A 27,032-nucleotide genomic window follows, 5' to 3' on the forward strand; every position below is an offset into this window, starting at 1 on the left:
GCAGCTGACACAGTGAGTCAAATACTCATGATTCTAGAACCAATACTATGGAAAGCCTCATTTGTTACCTGTCATGCCTGAACTCTTCACCCAGGTTGTTTATTATAGTCCATTGTTCACAAAGTATAAAATTAAGAGATTTTACATAACTAATCAACATTAAAAGGACAGCATGATTTTAAGGAAAGAAGGATTTCTTGGAGGTCCAATATCTAATAGAAGAGAATAAAAAGTATTTGTAGGTTAAGTCTAGCCTTATGCAATTACAAGGCTAAATATTCATTTGGAAGTAAATCTTATCATGTGGCTTCAAGTCTGACTAAAGCCCTCCTGTTAATCTGATACTGAAGGGGAAAAATGAAATCTAAAAACTAGAGATCTCTCTTTTGATACAGAGTACAGAATATTTTTATCCTTGGAATAAAATACCACAGACAATACAATTTCCTGAACTTTGATATGTATGTGATACATATCTATGATTAATTTTTGATATGTCTTTTTTACTTCGGCTAATAAGCATAAGGGGTGAGATCAAAGAGGTGGGCTAGGGACCAAACAACTGAGTCCAGCCTAGTTGTACTAGAAAACTATAAGAATTAAGTAGGAAAATAGCACAATTTGGATTAAAAAACAAAAACTATTTGGGCTGCTATGCAGAGGATGGATGAGTCGGGCAGCAGTTAACATGGGAAATAAGTGATGAGGTTTGGTCTGAAGAAGTGACCACAATGACAAACCCCTCACCTGACTTGAATCTTTCTAGATTTCCAGACAGCTTGCTGAGGCAGGTACTATTATCTTCATTTCCTAATATTTGACACTCATACCTTCATTTACCTTCCTAAGCCAAGGCAAAGGGAGATGAAGTAACTGGCCTAAAGTGTTACTTCTTAGGAGGGGCCATGCTGAGATCACCCCAACCATCTGGCAGAAGAGCTGAGATCTCCCTCCTGCACTGGTAAGATGAAGAGAAAAGGCTGAAGTAGTAAAATGTTCTGGAGTTGCAGCTGTCAAGCTTTATTAATGGATTAGAAGTAGAGATAAAGGAAATAAAAGAACGACTCCTAGGTTTTGCTTGAGCAACTAAGTGAATCTGGTAGTATAACTGTACAGAGAGAGCATACGAAATAGGAAAAAGGGTTCAGTGCCCAAACTTGGAACATTGCAATATTTAAAAGTTGAACAGAGAAGGAGGAACATGCAGAACTTACAGTGCTTACAATGAAAAGCAGAGAGCACAAAACCCCAAGGACTGAGCATTTCAAGGAGGAAGGAGACAACCAACATGAAGAATACTGCAGAGCAACAGGGGAAGTGAGAATAGAGGTGGGTCATGGGTCTTTGCCCAATGGAAAGTACTGGAAAAGTTGAAAAGAGCAGCATACCCCCTAAATTTACTTTCACCACTGCATCTGCTCTGCTGAATTGTTAATCTCATCTGAAAGCTCCTGGCACTGAGTTTTAATTCAAACTCCCTATCTTCTAATCACAATTCTTGGAGTAGAAATGAAATTACATACATGCTATGCAACAGAGTCTCAATGCTAAGTTAGTTCCAAAGGTTTTCTGGTCTTATAATAAAGGTGAAGTCAGTTGCACTAACATGCACCCTTTTACCCTCCACTTCCAAATTCACATACCGTGAGAGATCCGTTTTGTGTGCTGGGTGAGTTGCTACTCTGCTCTCCGTGGGCTTGCGTATTTCCATACAGTGTCAGGTTATGCTCACTGGTCTGGCCGGCATAGTCCTGAGTGTGTGGCACTCCATATTCTGTGGGAATTCCATTCTGTGGAGGTGGTGGGAACGGGATGGTAGTAAAAGGCTGGACCATTGCGTCAGGAGTTGTTGTTGGCTCCTGGTTACCCTGGAACAAGCAATGAAGGGAGAAAAGGAGGAGAAAGAGTGACTTATTAAATCCTTGTTATAGATAATTGCTTTAAAGGTGAATATAAAGAGTTCTCTGGGGGCTGGGGATGTGGCTCAAGTGGTAGCGTGCTCGCCTGGCATGCGTGCGGCCCGGGTTCGATCCTCAGCACCACATACAAAACAAAGATGTTGTGTCCGCCGATAACTAAAAAATAAATATTAAACTTCTCTCTCTCTCTCTCTCTCTCTCCCCACACACACACACACTCTCTCGCTCTCTCTTTAGGAAAAAAAAAAAAAAAGAGTTCTCTGAATATTCTCTCACTGCACAGATAAATGGAACACTTACTGCCCCAGGATTAGGGAAAATATAGTTATACATAGACATATAAATAGATGCGCATACATGCCCCAATTTAGGCCAATTTGTGGATGCTAGACAAGCGAAGACCATATTAAAATTAACTAGATAACAAGAGGTCAAAAAGCTTCCCTTTAAATCAAGTTTTGAAAAAAATAACTCACATAAGAGATGACTAGTTTGTCTAGCATGCACAGGCCCTGGGTTCAATCCCAGTACCCTCCCATCCCTCAAACTGCAAAATTAGTTTGGGCCATTAGTATGTTTTTAAAGATATTCTCTAATTCTTCAGCAATTCTTAAGAAGAAGCCAAAGGAGTACAAATCAATTTCCTTAAAATTGCAATTCACAGCACTGGTAGAACAACATTGTAAAGTCTTAAAATGAGATAACAACAGATTTTTAGATTCCAAAGAAAATATTTTTTAAAAAATTCACCTTTAGATATCAAGGCAGAGACTCTTGGATACTAGGCTAATAATAATAAAAATAATAAAAATATTTTAATTGAAAATTTTAGAAACAGACAAACTTCCCAGACCAAAAAGAACATGGAAATGTTCTTCCTAATTACTGTTGGCATTATAAGGTGAGCCACAGGGTGCACTCCTGTGGCATCCATTTCCAGATGTTAATACTTGGGATCCAGAATGATATCTGAAATATCAGTAAAGAAGATGTAGATGCTTGCCTACCATGTGCAAGGCAAACCCCAACACTGAGGGGGTGGGGTGAGGTGGGATGGGGTGGGGTAGAGTGACATTAACTATAGGAAACTGTTAGAGGCCATTCTGGCTCCAAGGTCTTTCTCACTTCTGTTCCATCTCCAAGTTCATATACAAAACAGGGGAATCTGTGATACTTACTTTTCAAAGCCTTCACTATTCTACCTTCTCATCAACCTTCCATTTAGCAGATAAAAATAAAGGCTATTATTTTACTGAGGACACACAAGTCTACAAAGTCTTGGGCAATTATCTTTCTGGAAATAGCTAGCAGAGGTGGCCAAAGGCTTTAAAATATTCGAACTTAGATAAAGTTTTCCAATGTTTTAGACATTAAAACATTAACGATCAAGGAAAATCTGGGTTTACATCACTTGGTCTCCTCCCCACTGTGAGCATCATGTCTTTCAATCAAGGAAGTAATCATTCCCCTCTCTCCCTGATTCCAGTCATCCTTCTTTCCCCTCAGATGGACAGGTGATTCTCTAACCACTGAGAGTGGCAGAAACCTACACTTTCTGCATTTTCTGAACATCACTCTAGGCATCACCATTAACTTGATGCCATTAAACTCACACTATCTCAAAATGAATCCAAAGCTACACTACTACAATAATTATTCTGCACAAAATAAAACATAAACCTACAAATGTGGTTATAAATGATGAAATATATGATCATGGATTGAAAGACTTGATGTTCTGAAGATGACAATGTTTAGTAATCCCCATAAAACCAATCAAAAGTTACTATTAACATTTATATGGAAACTCAATTGATCTAGAATAGCCAGAACAATTTTGAAAAAGAACAAAAACTTCACTACCTGATTTCAACCAAGACTTACTTTAAAGCTACAGTATCAAACTAGTATAACACTGGTTTAAGGATGAACAAGTAGATAAACAAAACAAAAGAATCCAGAAACAGACATGGGCATATACTGTCAATGAGAGGTGAATCCAATGGGAAAAGGAAAATCTAACAAAGGAATAACTGAATACTTGATGAAAAAAATAAGCCCTAACTCTACCCCAAATATACAATGGTAAACTTGAAAGAAATAATAGATCTAAATATAAGAACTAAAACTATAAAACTTCTAGAAACACACAGGAAAATCTTCACATCTCTGGAATAGCTTAGGACATAAAAGCAAGAACCATTAAAAATTGATAAATTGAACATACCAAAATTAAACAACTGCTATTTGAAAGATATCAATAAGATAATAAAAAGACAAGACAGACACTGGGAGAGAATATGCATAATACCTACATCCAATAAAGGACATATACCCAGGATTTATAAAGCACTGTTATGTCATAATAAAGCATTTTTTAAAAAAATAGGCTAAAGACTTTTGGCAGCTATTTTCCACTAAAAGATCTACAAATGGGCAGAAAAATACATGAATGGGTGAGGCTCAACATTAGCCATCAGAGACATGAAACACAAACCAAAATGAGATACCATTCCACTACTGCTGGAGTGGCTAAATTAAAAGACTGGAAACATCCAATGCTGACAAGGATGTAGTGAGGAACTTTCACACACTGCTGTGGACATGTAAAATGTATATCCACTTTACAGAAATGTTCTGTTGTTTATGATGTCAAAAGATTCCCTTGGGCATGGTGGCACATACTTGTAATCCTTCCTAACTTGGGAGACTGAGGCAAGAGGATGGCAAGTTTAAGGCCAGTCTCAGCAACCTATTGAGATGTTATCCCAAAACAAAAAGCAAAAATAGCTCGTGATGTAGCTCTGAGTTCAATCCCCAGTACCACAAAGAGGAAGGAGGGGGGAAAAAGGAAAAAATAAAAATAAAAAACCCATTTTTTGTATTTACCTAAAAGAAATGAAAGCATGTCTTCAAAAACATCTGTACAGGAATGTTCTTGGAAACCTCATTTATAATAGCTCTCATTGAAAACAACTGTACTTCAACAAGAGAATGGGTAAAGAAAGTGTGGGCTATTCACAAAATGGACTGCTTCTTGAAAGTTGGATAAATCTTAACACTGAGTTAAATGAAGAAGCCAGACATAAAAAATTACATACTATATAATTCTACTCATAAAGTCTAAGCATAGGAAGATCTAATCTATAGGGCAGATATGAGAATCTACTGGCCTCTGTTTAGGGGTGGGGAAGCACTGGTTGAAATCTGATATACTGGAACATTCTACAGTGATGAAAATGTATTATGAGTGGGGATTATACAGATTTATCAAATTGTTAAAACTCATTAAACTAAATATCTGATAAATATCATTGGATCTTATTTATACCAGAAAAGAAAAATAAGACAATAAAAAGCCACCAATAAACATAAGCTATGAAATACTGTCACTTATTAACAAAAGACTACTGCACCCATCACTATTATTTTATTTTATAAATAATAATACAATTGAAATGGAAATAAAAATCATAGAGACCAGGTGTCCTTACAAATATGACATGTATTTCAAAACATCAAAAGAATTAACTACATACAAAGTAGTAGATTAAGTAATACAAAATTCTTAAGATTTATTATATAATTACTTAAAAATAGCAATAAACATTCAAAATAGTGACAAAATTTGTAACATTCAATATATAAAATAAAACAAGAATAATAAATAATAGTTACATTTTTTGAAGGAACTCTTAATGTAAAAATGTTAAATCAGTCCCAAAATAAAATGCACACTTAATATCTTTCCCGACCAGAAACAAATGATGTACAGGGAAGAAAGTGGACTAAATATTTTTCTTTCCTTTTTTTCCCTCCTTGTAGTTGTAGATGGACAGTATGCCTTTATTTTATTTGTTTTTGGTTTTTTTGTATGTAGTGCTAAGGATTGAAACTAGTGCCTTACCCATGCTAGGCAAGTGCTCAGCTCCAGCCCACATTTTTCTAATTTCTAATTTGTAGAGGGAATACTACCAGGAAAGTTTGAAAGTAAAAAAAAAAAATTAAAACTTGTTTTAAAACTTTTTTTTTTTCAAATATTTATTTTTTAGTTCTTGGCAGATACAACATCTTTGTTTGTATGTGGTGCTGAGGATCGAACCCGGGCCACACGTACACCAGGCGAGCGCGCTACTGCTTGAGCCACATCCCCAGCCCCGTTTTAAAACTTTTCATAAAACTACTGTAAATTAAACAGGATACACAAAGTGATCAAGGGAATACTGACAATCCTCAACAGATTCAAGTTTATATATAAAAGTAATAGAAGAACATTACTGTTATTTGCAAAAGTTGAACACCTATCAGCAAAAAAATAAAATATTAGTCCCCCCAGCTCATCTGCCATGCCAGAAAAAAATTCCTGAAGAATAAAGCCTAATATAAAAGTGGGAAACATGGGACTACTTGGAAGTACAAATAGGATGTGGGAAATTTTTAAAACAGTACACCTAAAACCCGAATTCGGGGGGGTGGGGAATGACAGCTTTGGTTACATTGGTTAGGGAAAAAAGAAAAGAGGGAGGCGGGAAGAGAAGCAGGGCGAGAAGCAGATTTTAAAGTCAAAAGAAAAAATCAACTGGGATAAAATATTAGCAAAGGGAAGACACACAATGGATTATTACCACTGATGGAAAAATGAGTTATTCAAGTTGACCAGACAAGGCACACACACATGCGCACAAGCACACACATCTCGCAACAAAGGATATATAACTTAACAATTCACAGAAGATAAAATACAAATGGTAATATAATAAAAATGTTCAACTTCAGTAAGTCATGGAAATATGTATGAACATCAAAATAAGACCAATATTTTTAGTCATCAGCAAAAATTTTTTAAATAGTTTTCTTGAGGTATAACTGTCATGTAATAAACTGCATCTACTTATCTGTAGTACACAATTTTGCAAGTTAATATATATACACATGTATTCTCATGATCATCACCAAGCAAGATAGTAAATGTTTTTTTTTTTTTAATGTTTATTTATTTTTGGTTGTAGTTTGACACAATACCTTCATTCTATTTATTTTTATGTGGTGCTGAGGATCGAACCCAGGGCCTCGCATGCGCTAGGCGAGTTAGCAGTGCGAGATGGGGAGAAAGGTAAAAACATTTTATGACCCATGTGTAACCTCCTGCTTTTCACAGAAATGCAAGCCAGCTGAGACCCCTTGTTCCTAAAAGGGCAATGCAAATCTCCACCAGGAAGTCAAGGACACTACTTACAGAAATGTTTTGTTACTTATAGAAATGTTTTTTTAAAAATTTGGTTTAAAATGTAACAATAATTATGTATATAAACTAAGAGATAGGTGTGATTTCACATTTTACCTCATTTATTCTGCAGTGTGTGAATATTCCCAATACACACACACACACACACACACACACACACACGTTAAAACAATTTCGAATTTCCATTAGATTTCTATGCCATATTCTGAAGTTCTAAGTTTAGAAGAGAAGTACAATAGCTCTCAAACTATGTGATAACAGTCCATGTGATTATTTCCAGGCATGAATTTAACTCTATGTTTATATGAAATTTTTTTTTTGTTTTTAATACTAAAGGCCAATCAGCTTAAGTACATCTTGCTTGAGAAAATACATCATTAACTTTCTCCACTGTGTCCACCTGGGTGGACAATAACTCTTTCTCCTAACTTAGAAAGTCTATACACTTTTCTCCTACCTTCAGTTAGAACAATTCCTTAGGCTCTTGTATTTGCATATAGCATTTAGCTTGCACCATGAATGTGTACAAGACATTTAAATTCAAAGCCTAATACTCGACACATCCAAATGTGTATTTTACCTTACCGCCCTATCAGAGTGAAGATTCATTATGATGGATGGGGACTGTCCTGTACAATGTAGAACCCTCATGATGCCTAATAATAGTTAGTGTTAAATAAACAAAAAATGTTTATTTAACACTTAACTATTATTAGGCATCATGAGGATTTATTTATGAAATAAAGGAAGATAGAAAGTCATGTGTACAAACTGCTTTGCTTGACTACAGTAAAGAATATAACAAGGAATACTATATAATAAAGCAAATGTTATCTCATAATGAAAAGAATCAAAATTTAAGTGTTTGTGCTTTTTGTACATGATTTCCTTTCATCTTACAAACAGGATTTAAGAGTGTTGACCTGTTGTAAGTGAAAACCAGATGTAATTGTTAATTTAAAATTTTTAAGAAAGATAACCTTTTTCCTTTAAATCACAGCAACAGAGGCAATCCATACCATAGATGGTCTCCTGGTGTACGATCTGAAATTTACTCAGTGTGTCCATTCTGAAATAAAATGTACATTGAGCATAATTAATTTGAAAATTCAAAATCTGAAATGCTCTGAAATCTGAAACTTTTGGACTGTGGACATAATGCTCAAAGTTTTAGACTCTGGAGCATTTCTGATTTCAGATTTTTCAATCAGGGATGCACATCTGGCAAAGTCTGTAAATACTTTAAAAATCCCAAAAAACTAAAATATCAAAAATATTCTGTATTTTTTTAAAGTCTAAAAATAGCCAACTGTTAACTAATGCGCTGTTTGTATACTGGTCTTTTTTTCCCCCTTCAAAACTTGAATAACCTAGAGGGAGGGCTGTATCATAAGAGTGTTTTCCTTTTCTCACCTCAACAAAGTTTCACAGTCTTAATACACAGAGCTGACAGCGTTAGTGCCTATAATCTGGAAAATATCTCTGAAAAAGTACCTGAATAAAAGTAATGCATTTTCTTTTTAGAATAAATACAGATTATATCAAGAAACAAGATATTAAACAACTTGTGGGTACATTTGAAATTTATGGGAACAATCTATATATAAATTCTCCATGGTTGGTTGGGGTTGTGGCTCTGTAGTAGAGTGCTCATCTCCTACATGCGAGACCCTGGGTTCTATCCTCAGCACCACATAAAAATAACTAAGTGAGATAAAGATATTGTGTCCAACTACAACTAAAAAATATATTTTTTTAAGTCTCCATGTAAGCTCCAATTTCTAGATTCAGGTGGAACTCTAAGAATTCATTTTTTACTTGATTGCTTGGAACTTAGTAGATGGCTGACAAAAACAGATGATTATATAATAAAAACAATTGTAGCAATAGAAAAACCTATCACCACTGAAATATTAAATTTAAGTGTTTCCTAATTCCAAGTAAAGAGTTCAGGGACAATACACTCCTGCTTCAGTATTACCAACAGATTACTGACCCTCCGCAGTACAAACCCACTTCCTCTGCTCACAACTCATCTTTTCCCTCATTCCTTCAGAGCAGAGATGCTAGTATTTTGTTGTATTTATCAACTACTTAGGGGAAAATGTTAAAATGCAAATGTCAAGATCCTTTCCTCTACAGTTTAGCATTCAGTGGGCTGGAGTGGGGCCCTGATGCTCTTTGGTACAGGCGGTTTGGGTACCACGCCGGAGAACACTGCTTTAGAGGTTTTGACTGGCAGGCAAGAAAAGGGTTCCAGTAGCAGCATGCCTCCACCAGAGGCCCTGATCACCTCCACTGCAAGGAGAGGCACAAATCAGGGAGGGGAAATGCTGTAGGAGGAAGGTGCGATAGGCACTTTTACAGAGAACAGAATAAACACTTTTCTTTTCTCTCTCTCTCTCTCTTTTTTTTTTTTTTTTTTTTGGCAAAAGCACAAATCTACTGAAATGCAGGCTTAACAAAGAATCCTTTCAGAGTGGGTTTAACTAAAGCACCTGGACCCAAAGTGTGTGTTGCTGCCCTGGGGAGATGGAGTGCAGGAAGGGGTTAGTGTAATCTTGAGCTCTTATAAACAGGCAATAAATAACATAAAAATTAAACAGGCAATACGACATACTTTACTTTCATGCTCAGAATAAAAATAAATGACTAAAACTGGTCAAAGGCTAGTACAGGCTTGTCAGACAAGAATACTGCAAACCTGTCGTCAAATCACTTGTCTTCAAAACAACACATACACACACACTCTCTCTCTTTTTGAATTACTCAAAGAGAGAAGTCAAACCAATCTTCCCCCTGAAGCTGAGTTCTGCCATCTCTCACAGCAATGAATATTTAAACAGGAAAATAAATATTTCAGAGCAAAGTCATTCAAACCAACAGTCTATTAGGTTAAAAGTTACAAACCCTATAATAGTCTTAATGTCTCCAACCTCTTAAAAGCTCTTCCATTTCTCCTTAAAGCAGTACTTAGAACCTCAAACATCCATGAATCACATCTTCCACCAAACAAGAGGCTGCCGGAGCTGCTCTGTCTAGCTTCCTGCTTCCCCGGAAGCAGAAGGCCTTTATGCACAGGGAATGGTTACATGTCTATCCTCGTCAGTTCATTAGTGATTTATGCCATCCATGGGTGATTTTTTTTTTTCCCCTCAAACTTTCACTACAATTTAAATTAATTTACTCTGTTTTGTCTTCATGGATAATTAATTTTACATATTCCATATGTTAAATTGAAATATTCCTAAAAACAGTCAAAACTCAGGTTAAGAATAAAACAATCTACAGTGTCTTCAGAATTGTAAAATATATAATTATGCTTGATGGATTTTATGTGGGATATTCTGTTATAGTGCACTTCTTTAAAATGGGAAATTCATTATATGTATATGAGATATACATATTGTAACAGACAAGAACTTTTCCTATTCCCTTCCTAGGGACTACAATTATTATTACATGATGACATGAATATCCTGTAATTGCTTCCTAAGACAAGTCCCTTAGCCAATCAGGGACTGAATCACAGGCTTCTTTATCTAAGTTTCCTCATCAAGGAAGGGATGATCTTTAGAGAATGCTTATGAAACTGAATACCTGCTTCTGAAGAGTAAGTCTATTAAAAAAAAAAAAAAACAGAACTCTTCTCTCAATAGCTGTATCAACTCTGCAGGAAGTTACAATATAAATGAAAACTCAAAATGAATTATTAGAGTTCTATTAAAATACATAGAATAACTGAAAGGCTACATATAACAGTCCATGTTATGTGCTGTGAGAAAGAAAAAGAAAAATGTCTCTGCTCTCAGCAACACTCACCAGGCTATTTAAAAAAAAAAAAATCTTTCTTTTAATATTTCTCCTTTCTTAGCCTCAAACTAATTTTCCAAGCAGCTGCCAGAATGACCTTTCTAAAATAAACTTTAAATCTAACTAATATTGTTAATTAATCTTCTTCCTAAAACCCTACTGCCCCCAGTCCAAACAACTTTGTATGGGAGTCACAACTTGGTACACTTTACCTAGTCAGCTTCAATTCTTTCTCATTCGATTCTTCAACATTCAGTGAGCACCAGTCTAGTTAGACACTCTGTTTTTTGCTGGGCAACAACACTGATTAGTAAGACAAAGTCCCTATCCTTATGGAGCTTACTTTCTAGCAGGGAGAGAAAAATAATAAACAGACAAGCAAAACAATAAAGAGAAGGTGTGTTATGAGGGAAAATACAGTAAGAAAGAGAACAGTGGATATTGGGCCTAGAGGGCTAGGAAATTTCTATTTTCTACAGGGTGGTCAGGGAAGGTGACATTTGATCAGATCCCTTGAGGAATTAGGGCAGCAAGCCATGTGTGTATCTGGATCGAAGAGTACCCCAGACAAAGGGAACATAAGTGCAAAGGCCCAGAGATCAAGACACACTCACCCTAATTAGATTTTATCCTTTTTCTAAATGTATGCTAAGAGATCTTTGATAATTATTTCTAGGGTGTGTCTGGTAATTCATTTCTTCTTTTAAAGTTTTATTTTTATCAAGTTTGTACATGCACATGGCCGCAAATGAAACAGGCAGAGAAGAGCTTATGATGAAAAGCAGCCATGCCCTAGCCTTCCCTTGTCAGTCCTCTGGGAAGTGACCCTCTGTTAATAGCGGCTTAAGAGCAGAGGACCAAGGGCCCCTGGCTGCACTCGGGTTAGTGACCCACCTGGCTTCCAGATCCAGGCAACACACTATTCAGCCTAGATCTGCACAGACCAGCACACTTCCAAGGCCATTTAAGGGTTAGTTTGACACAAACTTACTAACAGGAGGAGGTGGAGATGGGAGGAAAGCAGCCCTAAACACTTGCTCCAGGTAGAGGCTGGCCAGAGAAGCCCTGCTTCTCTCTGAAGACTTCCTTAGAAACCAAGCAATGAACAAGCCTGTCATTAAGCTTGGGCCAGCCTTTCTGCTTTGCTTCACTCTCCTTCTCCTCCTGCTTTCCCGAAATCTTACCCTCCCATAAGCTGTTAGGAGGTAAGATTTTGTCTCAGACTTAACCTTCTAGAAAGCAGGGGCTAAGGAAATGACTGTGTCTTGTCTCCTCCACTTTCCATCCCGGTATCTTAAACCTCTACATCTTAAGAGATTTTCCAACTGCTCTTTCTTGAAGCCATCATGTCCTGTATTCTCTACCTGTTCCCTTTCATTCCTTACCTAGTGTGGGCTTTATGGATATATGAGTTATCAGTTGGGTTTCCTTCAAGTTCCTGGCTTATTTGTGTTTGTGTGTGAGTTTGTTTCTGCTACTCTCTTTCTTGCTCAAAGTTCCTCTTGGACTTCTAATGATTCTCATGTTCCAATGACGCAGGCAGAACGATGAGGTTAGCTGGTGTGGGTTTCTGCTAGTCTGTTTTCTGATGAGGTCTCTTCCCTGGAATTAAAATTTGACGGGGAAGAGCATGGCGCTGGCAGGCTTCCTCACAGTGTTGCCTCCCTCTATCCTCAAATATGAGGTGCCAATATCTAATTCCAAAAGAATAAAATCTCCCCAAACATTCTGATAACTTCTTTGGAGACAAGCAATCATGGTGTTTGGTTTTCCTTTTTTCGTAATGAAGAAAGTGAGCTGCACAGCAGCCACTGGGAAGGGGCTGAGAAGGCCAGGGAAATCCAGGCAGCAGAGCTAACCCCACAGGAAACAGTATCCTTGTCTTCTTCCTTTTCTTTTGCTCACAGAGTCTCCTCCTGAGGGCTCCTCTTGGGTACGCTGGCTTCTACACCCCAGCAGCCTCCAAGAATTAACCACCAGTCTTCAGTTCCTCCTCCATGTCACCCATCAGTTGGGCTCCATTTGCTTTACCTTTTCCAGAAACTTGTTTAACTCTCTTGCCTGTTAGCAATATCATTCTTTGTCCTTTTCTATTAGCTATTACTAATTGGTTTTTGTACTACTACACTGTTATTTCAGTGGAATCTTAAAAGAGACAGAAGGCAAATGAAAGCATTTATTATCTTGACCCAAAAGTCATAATTTATTTTATGCTAAAGAAGATCTCAAGCATAAGTAAACTCTAGGATTCCAGGTTTCTTTACAAATTTGAGAAAGGTTAGTGATCTATGAGGCTTACAAAACAGCCCTTTCACAAGAGACTTGTTAAAAGCAAATTAGAGAAGTTTCAAAGGAAAATGAAAAGTGTATACTATAATTTTTGAAACAGTTCTGTACTAATGCTAGCAAATTAAACACATTTAGATTACAAGAAGCAAGGCAACTCAGAGAAGTGCCAGAGCTATGTGCTAAACATGATTCTAAATAGTGACAAAACGTAAAAGATTTACAGGGTCTAACCACTTTCAGAAAACAAAACAATAGTAAAAGTATAAGTATTTACCAGTCAGAATGCCTAATCTCCACCTCCTTCCTCCTTCATGAACGCAACAGTGACCAAGATCAGCATGCAGCACACAGCGAGGAAAATGATCCCTGTTACCCCATTTATCTCTAACGAATGGATCAATAAGGTATGCAGTGGACTCTGATCCTTCAGCCTGGAATGGCAATGCAATACAAACAAGCAATCACATTGTTCAATCCTTCAATACAATAAGGCAAACCTAAAGAAATCTGAGTCCCATGTTAGAAGAAACCATCAAAAAGCTATCGTGAACAGGCTGTTTTAACAACAGGAGAGCCTCCTCAGAGTAAGGGAGGAGGTTCAGCTTAAGAAATGTGGTGCAGAAGACTGAGCTGCGGAGATCTGAAACTGGCCGTTTATACTTGGATGGCTGCTTAGTAAAGAAATCAATGTCATTTCATAGTTCCTGTGAAAGTCGAGTCCATGATCAAAACAACAACTTCAAGCATACAAAACAACAAACTAATGAAGGGCATATCTATTTCTTTACCCCTCTTAAATTTTCCCCACTTAAAACTTTATTATCATCATTATCAAATCAACTAGACTATGCCCATTTCATTCAAGTACAACTCTTCAGGGCTGGGGTTGTTAGGCAGTGGTAGAGCACTTGCCTAAAACACGTGTGAGGCACTGGGTTTGAGTCTCAGCACCACATATATGAATAAAATACAGGTGTTGTGTCCATGCACAACTAAAAATATTTTTTAAAAAAAGGAAAGAAAGAAAGAAAAGAAGAATTTTTCAGCAAAAAATGGCAGCTTACAATGCTTAAGTTTAACTTTTTACTCACTTTAAGATTTTCCCTTTCAGGAATAAGGAGAACAGATCTGCTATGTTAGCGTCTACAGATTAAACATATTTAAGGTCTGAACTTCCAAAAGGATGTTTTGATAATAGAAGGAACAAGAGGTGGATTATGGAAACATGAGCTCTAGCTCCAGTTCTGCTACTGCCTTGCTGTATGACTTCAAAATCACTTCTCTGAACCTATATCCTGAATTGTAAAATACAGTTCACTTTAGTTCTAAGAATTTATGATTCTGTGACAAAGGGTCCTTACTCAAGGGCTAGAATGTAGGAAGAATTAAGAGGAGAAGGAAGAAAACCAAAGAAAGAAGGAAGATGGAGGAAGAAGAAACATTAGGTATATTCATATAAAACCAAATATTTTCTTCTGCAACAGAGAGTCAAAGAAATGTCACTAAATAGATTATATGTTCCTCTTCCCCACAGAGCTAAGAGCTACTCTAGAGAGCCAATACAGTCGCCTTCTGTATCCACAAGTTCCACACTCATGGATTCAACCAACTATGGATCAAAAATCTTCAGGGGAGGAAAACACACACACACACACACACACACGCGTGCGCGCGCGCCCGTTGTCTGTACTGAACTTTTATTGCTTCTCATTATTCTCTAAACAATAACAACTATATCAGAATACTTAGTTCTAGTAGTTTAGTGATGATGGAAGTATAGTAGAGGATGTGCCCAGGTTACAGGCAAACACTACATCATCTTAATAAGGGGCTGGATCATCTGTGGACTTTGGTACAGGGGAGCAGGGCTGGAACCCATTACCATGTAAATCAAAGGGTGGCTGTAGACTTTGGATTTCTCTCTTCCTTGCACAAATACTCTCCATAGGAAATACTATGCCATCAACCTGTAAAGGCTCTGAGCTAAGTTAAAATTTCAGAAAACTAAAGTTATATATCAAATAGTCAAATTGATTGATTCTCTACTTCTGGAGGAACCCAAGGCTCCCAGAAAATTAGTGGATATTTCTCAAAGTTTTGGCCAAAGATGGGCTAAAGTGGGGGGAAGTAGTTTATGTAAAGTTAAGTAAATCGAAGCCTATATTCTTTATATTATACTTGATGTAATAACTACCATCGAAAGGTAGGGAGGGCAGAAAGAGCATAAGTTGGGAAAAATTAACATGTCTTACAATATCGACTCTGCCATCTATTATTTGTGTGTCCTTGGACAAGTCACTTAATGTCTCAATGTCTCAAGTTTTTCATCTGTAAAATGTAAATAGGGATCACTACCTAATGGGGGTACCTCTAAGAATGAACTGAGGTCAAGTATACAAAGGTCTTTGCTCCTGGCTTCAAAAAAAGTGGAGGAGGCATGGCAGCTGGAGTTGTGGCTTGGTGGTGGTGCACTTGCCTGGCACTTGTGAGGCACTGGGTTCGATCCCCAGCACCACACAAAAACAAAACAAAATAAAATAAAGTCATTGTGTCCATCTACAACTATATATAAGGGAGACAGAGAAGGTAGTAGAAATAAAAACCACCATTACTACTGTAAGGAAGAAGGAAACAGGGGAAGAATACAGTCCAACATGTAAGTGTGAATAGCTGAGTTGAAATCCTCAAGTTCCATGTTCTTGCTCCATAAACACAGACATTAATACAAACATTAGAGAAGGGAATCTTGTTCTTCCTACTAAAGACTTACGTTGCCTGGTTCCTCAGGAAGGAAAACTTCAAAGCTTATGCTTAGATGACTTTTGGTCATGGCTGCTGTGCTAGCAAAGACAGATAACCATCCTAACTGAAGCTCTGAGAAGTGCCCCCATTCTTTAGCTCCACAGTGCCTTCTCACAGAAACTTCCAGATAATCTAATGACCATGGAAGCATCCATGACTTAGAAAACCTTAGTAAGAAATAATGAGATTCTTTAAGATTCCATAAAAGTTTGAAGGAGTGAACATCATTTTCATAGTCCAAAGTGCCCCTTTCTTCTACCCTGTTTGAGTGAATAAGTGGTACTCCCATTTTTTCTCTCGACTGTGCTAGAATTACAAGTACAGATAATACATAAGAAAAAAAGGATCTTTCTACTTTTCTGCCCCAGACTAGAAATCACAGTAACTACAAAAACACAGAAACCTATGTTCCTGTGTTTTTGAACATGTATTTCTGTTAATAAATGGATTTTAGCTTTGATCATATTAGTTCTAGACTCTGAAACTAAATTCCCACTAAACTTAATACTAAAAAAACTTGATTCTAGATTCAGAAATGAATTACATAACACACACACACACACTCAAATAACACACACACAAATAACATACACACACATAGGGTCTTTCCTCTTACCCTTTGCACCTCTGCCAACTTTCCCCAATTCTTTCCTCAGATGATCATCCAATAGCATTTGACTGGCATCATCTTCATATATTTATTGTATTCCACCTTGTGTTATAATTATTTATGCATCTTATGCATTCTTTTGTTGAAGTTACTATTCAACTGAATTTCATTAATAAACTAAGAATACATTAAATGAGACACTGCTCTAATTTTATGTAAAAATAAGTGATTTCAGCGGGGCACGGTGGTGCATGCCTATAATCCCAGTGGCTCAGGATGCTAAGGCAGGAGGATCGCAAGTTCAAAACCAGCCTCAGCAAAAGCAAGGTGCTAAGCAACTCAGTGAGACCCTGTCTCTAAATAATATACAAAATAGGGCTGGAGATGTGACTCAGTGGTCAAGTGCCCCTGAGCTCAATCCCTGGTACAAAAAAAGAAAAAAAAAAAAAAAAGTGGTTTCTCTTTTGCTTCCAAACAAGATGGAAAAACAAGAACCAGACTTGTTTTGTTGCCTCAAGCAACTTAAAAATACAACAAAACATATGAAACAAGAGTACTCAAGACACCATACAGGAGGCAAGGAGTCAGGTAAACCTACAACTGCCTGGAGTCAGTGTCCTAGCTGTTGCACAGAGGGAGGAACCGAGGCTAAGCCTGGTGGCCTCCATGAAGTGAGGAGACAGAACAAGGAGCCAGTCTGGAGAGTCACTACAGATCACAGAGGGCCCTCCTCAAGTACTCAGTTGAGTAAGGACAGTTACATGTTTGTGGAACTACCAGAGGCTGGGCAAGAAAACCTGGAGGACATGGAGGGGGTGATGCCACAAGCTCATACAGTGCCAGGAAGAGAGTCTGTGCTCAGTGGCCAGAGCAGAAACCCACAGCTCTAAGAGCATCAGCGACTGAAAAAAGACCGTCTCAGTAGCAGGGAAAACTTAATCAGAAACTAAACAGCTATCATCCAGCACAGCTTGAAAACAGGACCCAAAAGAATCAAATTATTTCTAAGAAAAATGCTATAAACTCAAGAATATTTATAAGCCGGGCATTATTACATCTGTAATCCCAGTAACTCAGTAGGCTGATGCAGGAGGATCACAAGTTTGGAGGTCAGTAGTGACAACTTAGAAGACCCTGTCTCAAAATAAAAATAAAAAGGGACTAGAGATATAGCTATGGGGTAAAGCATCCGTAAGTTCTATCCCCAGTACTGGGGGGGTGGGGAATATTTATACAATTAGAAAATCACTTAGCATCCAACAAGATAAAATTCACAACATCTAAACTCTAATAAAAAATTACCAGGCATGCAAAGAAACAGGAGAATATAAGCTGTAATGCTGAGAAAGATAAATCAATTACAACTGATCTAAAACTAGTGCATATGTTAGGATCAGCAGACAGAGCCAGATATGGTGGCACACATCTGTAACCCCAGCGACTCAAAAGGCTAAGGTAAGAGGCTCAAAAGGCTGGTAATGTAGCTCAGTGGTAGGGTGCCCCTGCTTCCAATTCCCGCCACCACATGCACACACATACACACAAAAAGAATCAGCAGATTATGGACAAGGTAAAAAATGTCAAGGTAAAAAAAAAAAAAAAAATCATGTTAAGAAGAGACATGAGAAGTGTAAAACACATCTACATCAAAATTCCAGAAATGAAAACTATGTGTGTAATGTTAAAAAACACACTGGATTGGACTAATGGCAGAGCAGACTCTGCAGAAGAAAAGATCTGTATACTCGATGACACCACAACAGAAACTATCCCTGCCCCAGAACACATAGAGGATAAACAACTAAAGACCAGCAATGAACAGAGAGCCTCGAAATGATATGGAATACTCATGGTCTAACTATGGTCTAGATGTACAGATGTATTTCAAAAGTAGTAGGCAAAGAATCTAACTTGGTCATCCTGAGAGGAAGAAAAAGGACAGAGGGAGGAGGATGTACTCGGTTTACTGCAGATGCACTTTTACCACGTTGCCAGTCCCTAAAGTCCTCCGGGAACTTCCCATATCTCTTTCTTTATCCTGCCTTTCTTCTCTCTTACGTGATTCCCCGGGAGACCAGACCTCATATGCCATTTACCTTCAGTTACCTTCTGAATATTTGTAGTCTTCCACTAGAACATCCACAAGAGTTCTGTATCCTCCAAATAGCTGTTTATTCCCAAATCCCCCTATCTTCTAGTCAAGTAAACCACCCATTTCCCAAACTATTTTATACTTTAAGTATTGACTGACTTAAGTAATAATAATAAGTGTCAGAATGATGACTGCTCTACTAAACTCTACTATTTTACATTTCAAAAGAGGATATAGTCAATGTATTAATAAGATGTAAAATTCATTAATCCATCCAAAAATATCTGCTGATACTAGAATTGAGCCAGACATCGTAATAAATACTGGTGATTTCTTCCCAATCCTGAAAGAATGCATAGTCTGATGGAAAAAAAGACAAATCTATACTTATAGTTCCAGTCCTCTATAACACAGGCTTAGAGAACGGAGAGAGCCAGGAAGGACAATCTTGTGAGGTGGAGTGAGGATTCTGAAGTAGGTGAAGTCTAGGATGAATCCTAAAGGACAAGAAAAAAGGGGGGGGGGCTCTCTGGTTCAAAACAACAATATATGAAAATATATAAAAAAGAATATATGAAAAGTAAGAAGGTATAAAGAAGGCATAATTGGTGAGCTGCACACAGTTCAGATTTGGGGGTAGGGTGGAAAGAGAAAGGAAGGGGGGGGGAGGGAGAGGGAGGGAGGAGAGAGAGAGAGAGAGAGAGAGAGAGAGAGAGAGAGAGAGAGAGAAGAATCTCCATATTTTCTGGGAAGAAAAAAATAAGAGAGCAAATCAGGGGTTTCATTCTAATAAAGATTCGAGATGACTTATCAAAACTGCTCAAAATTATGTCCCTGTCATTAACTAAACAGGAAAACATCACATACGTTAAAGAAAGTAGCGAAGACCTGTACCCCTCAGGGTCCAGCAAACCATGGCGTGTTGTTCAAAGCCTGTCCACCATCTATTTTTGTATAATCTGAAAGCTGAGCAGTTTTTATATTTTTAAATAGTTGAATGAAACCCAAATGAAAAATACTTTGTGACACATGAAAATTACATGAAATTAAAATTTCAGTGTCCATAAATAAAGTCTGACTGGAACGGAGTCATGCTCACTTGTCTTGTGTTGTCTATGACATCTTTAGTGCCACAGCGGCAGGGTGAAGGGGTTGTGACATACAAAGCATGGCCCACAATACCAAAAACAGATACTACCTGGCTCTTTACAGAAAAAGTCTAGGGACACTTGCTCTAGGAGTCTTTCAAAATCTAATTGCCTTCACTTAAGTCTTGGTTTGTCTCTTTTTAACAAGGAATCTCATGATCAACACTAGGCAAGTGAACATAGGTATGTAACGTGTGGACATAAAAGTACTAATTAGTAATTTCATAAAATAATTACTGGCTTCTCTCACAATATTTTCTGCATAAATAATCCTTTAAAAATTCAATACTACCAGAATTTCATTATAGAACTCTATCCTATAATTCTGAATGAATTTAATAACTCTAGTTAGGATTTCAAGTTATAGTTGTTTGTTTATTCATTCATTCATTCATTCATTCATTCATTTTTGTAGTTGGAGATGGACAGCATGCCTTTATTTTATTTATTTTTATATGTGGTACTAAGAATCGAACAGGCTAGACAAGTGCTCTGCCACTGAGCCCCAGCCCCAGCCCTCAAGTTATAATTTTTAAAAACTATTTGCTTTTGTTAATAGCAATCTAGCTATATTATTTCTTTCCTGAGTGATTAAATAAGAAATGTTACTGTAATATTCCGAAACTTATAGCCCTTTAAAAAGAAACTCAAGAGGCATTTTGAAAATAACATGCTATAGCAAACCAGACAATATTTCTATTTGTTTTACAGTGAGTATTATTAAACGAGAGAGTTTTTCAGGGGTTTAAATTTTTGTGTTTTACTTTTATTTCCAATAGAAAATAAGATCATATTTTACTCTTGCTGCTAATTTATCATTACCAATTTTGGTTTCTAGATACTTTTGAGGGGGGGGATTACTGGAATTTGAACCCAGGGTACTTAACCACTAAGCCACATCCGAAGCTCTTATTTAATTTTTAATTTTGAAATGGGGTCTCACTAAGTTGCTGAAGCTGGCTTTGAACTTGTGGTCTTCTTGTCTCATCTGGGATTACAGGTCTGTGCCACTGCACTGGGCTCAAGCACTTTTTAAAAAATATTTCAACACTGCAAGGGAAGTGATCAAATTTACTATTGCTGATTTTCAACATGTCATTTGCCAATTCAATTAGCATCTTCACAAGAGGGTTTCTAATAAGTTAAAACACACACACACACACACACACACACACACCTCAGTGATAGTAACCTCTGAGGATCAGAGTAAGGCACAGAGGCTACAAGACAAATAGATTCTTGCCAGTCAGCTGAGAACATGTTTTATAATGGACCAGAAAAATAATACTCTTTTTAGGAGGTGAGGTAATATCCTTCATTTTTTGAAGTTAAAAGCTGCTGATAATATTATGTGGTCAATAGGCTATAAAACTGAATGAAGTCAAACATGTTATCATAAAACAAAACTTAGATTTGGTACTTACTAATACTCATAATAGATATTTTTACTTAGTAATTAAGTACAAACACAAAAGATAAGCCATTGATATAAATTAATACAATTGGCACAAGACTGTAAAGATTCTGGAAACCACGTTTTCTCATCTATGAGGAATAAATAATTTAAGGCAATAGGAAAAATAAGCAAAGATAATAGAAGAGTAAAAGGAACATTTAGCAGTATCTTCAAATATTTGGTTCTTATGTAAAGAGATTAGCCTACTCTATGTGCCGCCCAATGACAAATGTAGGAAGCAAAGGATAAAGAAGAGACTTCAGCTCATCATAAGGAAACGCTTCTGCTTTTTAGTGGCCAGTAACAGAACTAATCATGAGGAACTACTTGTGAATTACTATTAGTATTAAGAAAGAGCATGTGAATTTGATACTAAATAGATCTCAGGTTTGAAATCCTTTTGTGCCCAGAGCCACCAGTTGCTTGACCTCAGAATCTCAAAGTCTTGTGCAAAAATCGAAAAAAAAAAATCTATCACAAATGTGATTGGCAAGGGACATATGATATGAACGTAACTGTTATATTTATAAATGTGATATGTGTGTAAAACTGGTGCAAAGCAGGTATGTAAAAACAAAAGTTATTTCAGTGGCAGTCATTATCAGTGGTGGTAAGGAATGCTGGTGCCGAACTTCTTAGATTTAAACCCTGGTGTTGACAGGATTCAATGAATTAAGGTAAGTAAAATGCTGAGAACAATATCTGATATTAGTACATCACAAGCATACAGAAGGACTAGCTATTATACAACTATGTGTCTGGCACTTTTGTAGGCACTGGAGATACAAAGAGACCACGATCACAAGCAGCTTTATGTTCTTTGTGATGGTGGTGGGGTGGGGGATAGAATGACAATATACAAATAAACATATAACCAGTAATGATAAACACCAAAGTCAGATAAGTGAAGAAAAAGAAGGATGGGGGGATACAGAATGACAAGAGAGTGCTAATTCAGACAGGTCCAGGGAGAGCTCTCCCTTGAGAAGTAACATGTGAATAAAGCAAGTCACTTGGCATGTCAGGCAGAGGGAAAAAGTGAAAAGAGAGGGAAGGTGCAGGGTCTGTTAAGGGAACAGCAAGGAGGCCAGTGTCACTGGAGGGAAACATGAAAAGGGTGGCAGGAGATGAGGCTGGGCAGCCAGCCAGGTTCCTGATCATGCAGGGCCTTAGAGACCTTGTAAGGACACAGGATTTTATTTTGACTCTGAAGGGAAACAATTGTTGAGGTTTAAGCACAATACTGACAAAAATCAAGACTAGCATTTTAAGTGAGTCACTCTGGCAATGACTCCTAAAGAACTATTTGACTCCAAGGTTTTCTGAATTTAATCATTCTAATAGTGTACAGAGGAACATTTAAGAGTTTGGAAAATGGAAACAATACCTCAGAATGGCCAAGTGCAGCAGCACTCTGACTGCCTAGAAGAGGCGCACTGGAGCCCAGTACAGAAGTACAACCTCCAAAAGGCAAGGCTTTTCTGGAGGGAAGGTTCCACTGTGCCTGGTTGAGTACACATGCGACCCTTCAGTGAAAAAGTGTGCAAGAAAGAATTAATAGTAATTTTGGAATGCTGGAAACAAAGTAGAGTGAGGAATCACAACTCACAGGGGAGTACTCAGGATACCAACAAATGTCAGATCCCAGAGTGGCCTGGGTGGGAAGGGGTGGGGGCTGTATCATCAATATGGCTGGCTTCTATTGACACTAGTCTATCACAATCAGGCATCCACAAACAACCTGAGATAAGGCATGACATGATAACAAGTTGAAACATTCCATTCACTTCCAAAAGTGAAAAGCCAGATGAAATTGTTCCCAAATGGCCATCTATGTAGACTGTGAATCTGGAATTTTTCAGGGAAGAACAGAAAACTAGAAGAACAAAACCAGGAATGTCAGTTACTATGAGGCTTGAGGAAGGCCATTCATTACCTTTCAACATGATGGTGTCTTCTGTAGCAATACAAACTTCAATAGTAGGTTGTCAAACACTAAGCTTACCTAGTCTCAACTGCAAAACCAAGCAGAAAGATAAAAATAAAAAATTGTAGAGGGAAGGGGCAAAGAAGGGGGATGGTAGACAAAAAATTTAATCAAAATTGTTCAGATATAATTACAGCTCCATTTATGGAATTCTGGGTTATCTTTTCAGGAAAGCTAAGTACTTTTTAGAATAGCAGTACTTTTCAAGCCAGCTTTGGCCTTGGCAAGGAAATGGTTATAAATGAAAATATGGGACAACACAGCAGAATTCAGAAAGAAACCAAATTATTGGAAAAAGTGAAGCTTTGTTGTTGTTGTTGTTGTTCATTGTAAAGGAACATAAATTTAGTCTGCAACCCATAATCCCCGCCTACCCACTAACTTCCCCAGAATCCTGTGCATCCCATGTAAAGTGGAAAGTGTGCCAAAACAAATAGTGGGGCTCAGCTCCATGGATGAAGGGTGGGATGAGATTCGGGTGGAAAGGAACATGACTAGCAGGCCAGGGAACAGAATCACTTTAGAGCAAGGCCACAAAATGGAGACCAAATAATCTAAGGACTTCCAGAATTCATAGAAAATGGAATATACTTTGCAAAATCATAGCCAAGATTCCCTATTCCAACTCATTTCAAAAAACAAATGCAGAAAGAACAGGATAAAATGAAACAAAGCCAAACATACCTGCTCTCTTATCTGTCTTTAATTAAAGATAAAATACCCTCCTCCCTCTTCTCTTCTCCCAACCACCCAGGAACCGAGAGCGAACTGGCAGCAGCTCAGGTGAAAGACTTCAGCCTTCCAGCTACAAAGAGGGGAGATAGCAGACAATGGAACTGGTGATTCATTACAAAAGAATACACTCCAGAGCGGCCTGCTGCCACATGGACTCCCGGCACTATTTAAAGGAACAGCAACCCCCTTTCCAACCGCCCTTATTCTTAACACCTTCCCTCCTCTTGGTTCTGATGGAAAACAGATTTTGAAGAAAATGCCAGCAAAGCACTGAGCTATCCAAGAAAGGGAGGGCTTTGTGCTACATAGAAGCTGGCAGTCTCATACCACAGCAGAGCACGAAAATTTGCTTTCACGTCCCTACTGTAAAATCTTTTCCTCTCTAATACATTTTCCCTCTTAACAATAAATAGTGTAACTGAATCTGAGTCCGGCTAAACTTTTTTTTTTTTAATCTAACTAGAGGCGAAGTCATTTGGAACTTGAATTTTACACATATTATGAGAATGATTTTTTTCCTTTTACTCCATATTTTATTTTCATAGATGTGAGAAGTGGCAATATTTTTTTAGCCTGTAAATCAAATTAAGAGAGGAACTCAGTGAAAATCTCCTGCACCATACACATGAATAAGAGATATTCTTTAAAATGTCACATGAGCATGTCTGTCTCCTGTATTAGAATTTTTGTCATTCAATTGCCATTTTTAAAGGAAAGCATCAAATACTTATCGTAAAAGATAGAGAAGTTTGCTAATTAAAACCCCAAAAGGTCACATAAAACTAGAACATATGTAATAAAACAAAATGTCATCCACTGAGAGCCCTTCTTCCACCTACTGAGTGATGGCGATCAGGCGTAGGTAGACAGGGTATGCCATGAAGATGCCAAGAGCCTAAATAGCAAATTATGAAAACACATCCTCTATCTCTTTCTTCACACACTAGCCAAAATACTAAATATTGTACTAAACCATTTAACTGTGGTGTCCCAGCCCTAACCAATGCAGACAATTTACACTGAAAAAGCTTATATGACAGGTCACTGTTAAGGGTTGGGATTGGATGTTAAAGGTTGGGATTGGTTCAAAAAAACACAACAAACAAAAAATGAATCAAAACCACAGGAGAGATGAAAAAATTTGGCTCAGCTGATTATTCCCTTTGCATTTGTTTTCTAGATAACTAACAATCATGTACATTAACACTGAAAGTGGACACGCCAAAGCAAATACACTGCAGGACTGCAGATCACAAATCTGACATTCTGTCTTTTCCAGTTGTATAAATTCAGGATAGACAAAAATGAGTTACTTCTTTCCTTCAGCACATCCCGAGAAAACAGGATGATGATTTAAATTCACCTATTAGAATTCTTTTTTTTAGTATTTGTTAATTGTAGATGGACACAATACCTTTATTCTATTTATTTATGTAGCACTTAGGATGGAACACGGTGCCTCACACATGCAAGGCAAGCACTCTACCCTTGACTACAATTGCAGCCCTAGAATTCTTAAACACAGAAAGAAATCTCTTTCCAGTTTCCATCTGTTTCTTTTACTTCATTCCTAAAATTATAGTTCCCTGATATCCTAATGACTAGGACCATGGTGTCACGAAACATTCGTGCAGTGGTAAGGTGCATCCCAACTTAGGCTCACACACTTACCAGCTCCTCTGGAAAGCAAGGCAAATGTTCCAAGAGGCCACAGAAAACTCCAATTATGAAAACTCCTAGTTTAGATAACTCTTTCACTGATTTTAAAATATGGTACATGCAATAAAAAGTCAGGTCATGAACAAGACCTTCAGCTTTTAGCTGAGAAAGAAGAGAACTGTTAACCCTCTAATAATGCCAGTTAATGAAAATTGAATGAGGGCTCCAGGGCGAAGCAAGTATCATGTCCCAAGCAACAAAGAGAATCCAGAAAGAGGCTTTCTCTTTTATGGTATTAAAAAAAAAATAAGGCAATATACCAAGAGTTAATTAGACTGACAATGAGGGAATAAGCAGCAGAAGAGAAATATTTCAAGGGATTTTCCATTTTCCAAAAGAAAGGGTACCTTAAGGTCTCCAAATTCAGACTAAGTAAAAAATCACTTTGTAAGGATGTATTCTTTGAAACTTCCCTTCCCTCTGGGTCATGATGGGCAAATCTCCTCCATAGTTCCCTCGTTCTGAACAGCACTGCAGGGCATTATATAACATTTAACTGAACAGGATTCCAAATCCTAAAAGGATGCTTCTATCCTAATAGCTAGCTGACTCTCTCGCCCTCCGGTGGTGACTGAGAGAAGAGAGAGGAGAGAATACAAAAAAGGGCAACCTCCTTAAAAGGAAAGCACTGTCCAGTGATGAAATTTCCCCAGGAGCATAAAAGCCTGGAGTGAAACTGATGCTAAGTCCTGGACTGAGGATGTGAATGTTCTAAACATGTAAATGATTTCTTACCAACAAATCACGGCCTCCTTATTCCCTCTCAACCTATAAAGAAAAAAGGGTAAAGAAGCATATGAAGGTTGCCAGGAAGAAAAACAGCCCTGCCAGGGGGCTATGGAAGAACACTCACCTTTCCATTCGCCAGGAATGACTTGCTAAATGCAGAGTAGACACTGCGTGGCATAACCAAGAGAGGCAGAAAGGGAGAGAGAGGAGAGCCATAGCTTCCATTTCCTCCTCCCTCTCCTTCAAATGTCTTTTAAAGCTGGGGTGACTGTCATTTATAAATCTGGATTTGCTCTGTCAGGGTAAGTTCTACCTGCCTCTGCTACACCTGGAATGACTCTGGGTTCCCACTGAATGCGTTGTTCGCCAGTAATAAAGCCATAAAAAGGAAACATTTTTTATAACCTTCATTTTTAATAAGCTGTTTACAGTAAAGGCAGCAAAACTGCCTTTCCAAAGCCAATCCTGAGAACCAAAGTGAGTCAGGA

At 37.6% G+C, this 27,032-nt stretch overlaps 1 protein-coding gene across 34 annotated transcripts in view; it reads right to left on the minus strand.

Moving 5' to 3' along the window:
* Positions 1-27,032, minus strand: part of Rbfox2 (RNA binding fox-1 homolog 2) — a 267,658-nt gene that overhangs the window by 59,864 nt on the left and 180,762 nt on the right. For 31 of the 34 annotated variants that reach the window (XR_009225382.1, XR_009225384.1, XR_009225383.1 and 28 more), the window contains one exon: positions 1,644-1,868. Coding sequence is in view for 31 of the 34 variants with exons in the window: in XM_058574162.1 (XP_058430145.1) it covers positions 1,644-1,868 (225 nt within the window). In the remaining 3 variants the exon portion in view is untranslated. Of the gene's footprint in view, positions 1-1,643; positions 1,869-8,183; positions 8,234-13,540; positions 14,814-26,668; positions 26,738-27,032 lie in introns of those variants that run through there. The other 3 variants (XM_058574180.1, XM_058574186.1, XM_058574184.1) reach the window with 3 other exon arrangements.

This window comes from Marmota monax, unplaced genomic scaffold, assembly GCF_021218885.2.
Source record: "Marmota monax isolate L192 unplaced genomic scaffold, Marmota_monax_Labrador192_F-V1.1 WCK01_AAM20220418_F8-fsc00051, whole genome shotgun sequence".
In the NCBI taxonomy this organism is placed as follows: Eukaryota; Metazoa; Chordata; class Mammalia; order Rodentia; family Sciuridae; genus Marmota; species Marmota monax.